The sequence below is a fragment of the Papaver somniferum genome, chromosome 4 (assembly GCF_003573695.1).
Source record: "Papaver somniferum cultivar HN1 chromosome 4, ASM357369v1, whole genome shotgun sequence".
Taxonomy (NCBI): Eukaryota; Viridiplantae; Streptophyta; class Magnoliopsida; order Ranunculales; family Papaveraceae; genus Papaver; species Papaver somniferum.
In genome coordinates this window covers 34,837,452-34,843,555 of record NC_039361.1, presented here as the reverse complement: position 1 = coordinate 34,843,555, position 6,104 = coordinate 34,837,452, and the positions used below count along the sequence as shown (strand labels likewise).

At 35.4% G+C, this 6,104-nt stretch overlaps 1 protein-coding gene across 1 annotated transcript; it reads left to right on the top strand.

Annotated features, from left to right (window-relative positions):
* Positions 1 to 1,324: 1,324 nt before the first annotated feature.
* On the top strand, positions 1,325 to 4,468 carry LOC113275125 (protein cornichon homolog 4-like). Its single transcript, XM_026524568.1, has 5 exons — positions 1,325 to 1,658; positions 2,797 to 2,978; positions 3,651 to 3,773; positions 3,861 to 3,941; positions 4,273 to 4,468. The coding sequence occupies exons 1-4, from the start codon at positions 1,590 to 1,592 to the stop codon at positions 3,892 to 3,894; spliced, it is 408 nt and encodes a 135-aa protein (XP_026380353.1). The 5' UTR covers positions 1,325 to 1,589; the 3' UTR covers positions 3,895 to 3,941; positions 4,273 to 4,468.
* Positions 4,469 to 6,104: the final 1,636 nt, after the last annotated feature.

Sequence of the window (6,104 nt, the reverse complement as noted above, 5' to 3'; positions counted from 1 at the left end):
CACATACCAACGTACAACAAAACAGGGCTCTAACTACAAGAACCTCTTTGAAACTTTATCTGTGGATGATGAAGTGAAGGATGAAGACGTTAGGACTAATTCAGATATTTTCTTATGAACTATGATGCAATACAGATCATGAGAGTTGGCTTGGAGATGATGACCAACAATCAGCGGAGATAGAAACTCATCTACAAGAGGGTCTAGACTATATACACCAGAAGAAAGAAGATGAAAATCAGAATAAGGGATCCAGGTTCTCCTTTAGAGTACAACCTTGAAGTTGTAATTAATAAGAACTTGCAAGAACTATCAGAGATTAGAGAAACAAAATTCAGGGACGAAGTTAGCAGTGACAAAGGCATAGAGGATATAAAAACAAGGAAAACTTGTGATGACTTTGATGATATATCAGAGTATGAAATAGATAATGAGAATATGGAAGTTGCAAATATGATTCTGACAGAATGGCAATGCATTCAATCCAGCTCAGTGGTTAATGGATTTTCAACTCCAAATTTGACTACTAATTCTATTAGGATGGTGAACATGGAGACAGGTCTACCAGCCAGGCACAAACCTATGAGAAGTCTAATTTGGGTTTTAGCCCAGGCAGCCCTCTAGCCTCTATATGAACAAAATATTTTCATTTTCATTTTTATATTTTTTCTACTTAGTTGTTACCTTTAACCCTTGTCAAAGTAAGGATAAAGAAAATTCTTGGATCCGTCCCTGCTACCAGCTCAAACGGATTTAAGTTAGGTTACAACCCAATAAAAATAGTAGAAAAAATTTATGGGAAAGGATTTTAGTTTGCTTTCAAACTCTGTTTCATCCTCTTCTAGACAGTTGAAGCAAAAAAGTTAAGTCTGCTGCTCTTTGTGTTATTAAGGTCAAAATAGATTCCCAAATCGTTCTTAAGGTTCTGAGTTGTTTATTTGTGGACTTGGTACATTTCTTTTCACAATTTAATATTAAAAAATAAAAGAGGTAAAAACCGAGTAGAAGATTAGCTCATGAAAAAGGTGTCATATATATAAACGAGTCGGTTACAAAATGACGCTGTATTGAGCCGGAACCTGTTTTGACTTTAGACATGGAATGAAGCTTCCTAGCTTCAAACTAAGCATATTCCGCACATACAGCCAGACTTCACAACCACTCCGTTAACCTTCCGTATAGTTTTATAACCCCCAAAAATGTAGATCACAGCTATCATAAATCGTGGGCACCACCTAATCTAATGAGGACCATCTTCTATACACCCGCAACGCACCAAAACCCATCTCCTTAACTCAAACACTTCGAATCAAAGAGATGCCTGTCTCCAAAGCCTAGGTCAGAACTAAAGCACTTTCTATTTACAAACACCAAGAAATAAAAAACAGTACTTTGCTTGCAGAAACAGGAAAAGAGATTATCAAGAACTGGATTAGCTTCAAAGAGACTTTGAATTTCAGCAAAGAATCTCCTTCGTATTCTCCTTCTTCAAGGGTGTTACAGTGTTTTTCAAGAAATTGAGAGGAAAGATCATCATCATCATCAATCGAAGACTTTTATTACCAATTTAGAGAGAGAGATAGTGGGAAATGGTCTGGTTAGCATGGCTCCTATCCTTCTTTCTTCTCATCGCTTTGCTTGCCCTATTAGTTTACCAGGTTTGTAATTTTTCTTCCCATCTTGATTTTGTGTTCCCTTTTCTGGAATCAATTGTTGATAGATTTGCTGAAAGAATCAATTTTTTATTTGTGAATTTCAGTTTAAATTGTTTGGGGATTTTCAATTTGGGGAATTAGGGATTGGGTTTTTATGACATGATAGGAAAGAATTGTGGCGAAAATCTTGAGTTGAAACAGAAGAACTCTTAATTGTTTGAGCTACAATTTTGAGATCAATTGCTTGGAAAGGCATGGGATTCTTGTTTTTGAAGTTGAATGTTTTTTGTTGAGAATTGGCGTCTGCAACTTACAATTGCAGAAAAGATCACACCTTTTTTTTGTTGAGAACTGTGTTTTACATATGCATGGTGGGGTTGGATTGTGATATGTGGGTGTTAGGGTTTACATACTTTGGATTTTGAATCTGCACCTTCTAAGATGAATGCTGAACATGTATGCAGTTTAGTTTATAATATGGATGTTGTAATGCATCTTGGACCATAAACAAATTCTCTAAGATATACGATGCACAATTTATTGAAGAGTGTCACATGTTGTTTCTTTTGCGGATATGTGTTACCAGTATTCACTGCTTGAGCAATTTAGGATTAAGCCATTTATGCAGTCTTCTGGATTAACCCTTTTTGCTTGATCTCATGAATGCATAACGAGGAAGGCGTTAGAGTTTTTGTTTAGTTAAGGGAAACGTCAGGCTGTTTCGAGGCTCGCGTTTAGTAGTTAGCATTTAGCATCTATTCTTCTTCTTCTTCTTTTTCCCCCTCATTTAAGTAGGTATGGTATTATGACTTTCGGAAAGTTTCAGTTTGTACCAATTTGCATTGGCACCAAACCTTGTAGAAATGTTATGTCCAATAGCAATATGCTGTGTAGGCTCTTTACTCTCATGAAGGAAAACTAAAGGAGAAATCCAATACCCTTGAAAGATGTATCTTTTGGTGCCAAGACCTTTGAATTTGCATTATAGTATGATTATGTGTACATACAAATAATTCAAACGTGTATTGAATACGATATAAGAACGTTTTGAGATTAAAAATTTCCATGTATTGCATACAAATGCTGTTCTGTTAAGGTGTTACAAATCTAGTAACCTAATTCCTAAAATCATCTGTTGCAGCTCATGTGCTTAGCAGACTTGGAGTTTGATTATATCAATCCATATGATTCAGCTGCAAGGATAAACAGCGTAGTTTTGCCTGAATTCATTGCACAAGCAGTTCTGGCCATTCTTTTTCTCCTATCAGGGCACTGGGTTATGTTTCTTCTCAATATCCCATGCCTTTACTACAATGTCAGACTGTAAGTACTTTTTCTCCTTCTTGCTGTAAGCTTTTCCTGTGCATAGATCTGAAATACCAATTGTTTCTTGCTCATAAACTATGTGTTTTTAAATTCGTCGATAGAGAACCATAGGGAAATGTGCAGGGCCTTGAAAACTGATTTTATAATTATGAATCCTTCACGAAATGAAGATTTAGAGGGGAAACGTAAAGGTTCAACCTTGCTTTATTTCATATATGAAAGCATTTTAAGAGCTAGAGCCTATGTCCCATAGTGATGGTTCCCATTAGTAGCTTGGAAACAGCAAAAGAGCTCTTGAGGCAGAATCTTGGGTAGAATGTGAGTATACTAAAATGACAGTGGTGACCAGTGCTTATTTTCTAAGGAAAGCTATACCCTGGTTACCATTTCGTTACTGCTGATTTCTTGAAACACACGCCCGATACTCATCGAAGGCATCACACCGGAAAGGATTGTATTCTAGTCCCCGGTATATAAGAATTTTACGAAGTAACCACGTTGGCAGTGTTATTAATTTCTTTTTTGTTCGTATAGTTCCTGTTATTAATTATCTTTTTTAGTATCAATGTGTATAGAAGCTTCAGTAGGGCATTTTAAATGATTACATTTTGGTGCTTCAAGCATTCAGCTGTACCAAAACTTAGTTGTGATTCTTTATTCCATGATCAGGTATATCCGGAAGCAACATTTAGTAGATGTAACTGAGATTTTCAATCTGCTCAACTGGGAAAAGAAGCAACGGCTTGTTAAGCTAGTCTATCTTGTTCTTGTCCTCTTTTTAACCCTATTTTGGTATGTGACAGAACTCGCCTGCTTTTCTGATGGTTCTATTAAAATACATATACTAATCTTGTGGCGATTTTTTTCCTCTCAATATAGGTTGATTTATAGTGTGCTGGAGGATGATGAGTGATAAGCAGAATACTTTCTGTTGCATCCATCGCCCAAAATGTTTCTCATGTACGTATTATCTAATTAGTTTTCTTTTGAAAGAACATAGTTTATTTTCATATGCAGTAAAGAACAAACACATGGAGTTTATATAATGGTGTAATAAATGCCTTTGCTGGAACTACACCAATTCAAATTCCAAGAAAAAGTGCTGGACAATGTTCGCCCATACTCAATAAGGGATTAGACAATATGCTTTGATAGGATGCTATAGTTTACTTAAAATTCATACCCCGCAGTAAGAAAAGTATGCTTTGTGCCAGACTGATGAAATTCATGTTTTAGAAACGTAGCATTACAACTTTTCTGATACTTAACTACCATTTCGGTTTTGACACAGGCCACAAGGGATCAAAGCTCTCTACTGAAAAACTGAGGACGTGTCTTGAAGATGATGATCCCTCATATCTGCTGTTTTTGCAGTGCTGTACACTCAATTATTAAACTTAAATTTCTTGTGTAATTGTAATTTTATGGTGCCTGATGGTTCAATTTTTCATTCATCCTTAATTTAATCTTCTTTTGATTCATTTTTACCCCCTGAAGTTGTATGAAGGAAAAACATTCTACAAGCACAGCATTGGGTTTATGTAGCTGTTCGTTTTGATGTTTTAGAAAATACGAAAAAGCGTGTTCCTAGAATTCCATTGGTGATTTAGTAATCAATTTCTCATGTAACTTACGTACACAAGTCGAGGTGATATTGATGCGATAAGTCATGCGACGCTGACTTAGTCAAACTCAAAAAATTTTGTGGATTCCGTCTAGAATTTTTCCTGCAAATCTTCTTCATGTCCTACTTTTGATTTTAAACCTTTTGCTTATCTATTCTCTTGTTTTCTTAATTTTTTGTAAATTCTAGATTTATTCTGTTTTGACCTAACCCTAGAAATTTCCTAAAATTGATTTATCTGCTCTTAATCCTTTATATGTTATGACTTTGGAAACCAATTAGTATTGTTTCTCTGATTTAGGTCCTTCTTACTTCTGTTTTAGTTTAATTCAAAGTATCTTTTTCTAATTGTTTCATATTTACGTCATGAGCTAATGGAGGTGCGGATATAGAGCTTCAGAGGCATCATCATGAGATTCTCAACTGTCAACAACTAGCCAATTGGAGGGGTTTGAGATCCTACCTTGAGTAGGGATTTAATTTGCTATTAATTCAAAGATTCTTATTCTCTGTTAAGTTTATTCTTGGAAATGATCTTAGATGGTGATGGTGATGGTTTATTCTCATTATGATAGTCTCCGTATGTTGGTTTAATGGAGTTAATAGGCTGGTGGTTGCTTGTGGGAATTAATTTATCGTCACAATGCATAAAAAGTTGTGTTTAACAATACTTTAAATTTTTAATTAAAAGTTTTAATATTAAGCTGTGAAGAATTGATTAGAAGAGCACTAAGGCTATCACTGATGATGGGTGGCTAAATCAGAGATTTTGCTACACTTGGCATATCTCTTCTTATTCTCTCTGTTGTTCCTTTGGTCTCCTGAGAATGAAGATTATGTTTTTTAGGCTGTTCAGTTTCTTATTCTTATTTGTCATTCTTAAAAGAAAGTGTTGTCAATGTCATTACTGCAGGCATGCACTATCATTAACAATATCAGAATTAGTTTTTGCATTTAGTTGGCTATCCCTTTATATTTCTCAATTCCCAGTTTCTTCTGTACTCATCCTAATTAGCTTTTCTTCTTTATCCTACCTGAATACCTTTTGTAAGTGTTGCAATGGCAATTCCTGCTGCTCAAGTTAGAGTACTTGATTTAGATGAAGATGTTGAAGAATTCCCATTTAGATTTGCTGCTCTGCTCTGTGATGATACTCGAAATTACCATAAGACTTCTGTTAAGCATCATCTCAACAGAATCTGGACAATCAACTCTCCATATTTCAAATAGCTAAGCCTTATGTGCAAGAAATGGGTATTCAAAATCTCTTTGTAGTTATGTTTAAGAAAAACCAAGATAGGGATTTAGCTTTTCTTGCTAGACCTACTCTTCTGTTTGGTCAGCTTTTTGCAGTCCAACCACTTGGTGATTTGGAGTCTATATTTGATCTGGTTTGGGATAAAACCTTGATGCCAGTGAAAATTCCTATTCATTCTGATTTGGTTAACAAAGTGAGGGCTAGAGAGGTATTAGATCAGCTGGGAACATTTGTGTCAGTG

Bases quoted from the DNA above. Each gene is read 5' to 3' on its own strand.
- LOC113275125 (XM_026524568.1), top strand. From the start codon at position 1,590: ATGGTCTGGTTAGCATGGCTCCTATCCTTCTTTCTTCTCATCGCTTTG. The intron at 1,659-2,796 runs GTTTGTAATTTT...CATCTGTTGCAG, and splicing joins TTGCCCTATTAGTTTACCAG to CTCATGTGCTTAGCAGACTT. The intron at 3,774-3,860 runs GTATGTGACAGA...CTCTCAATATAG, and splicing joins CTCTTTTTAACCCTATTTTG to GTTGATTTATAGTGTGCTGG.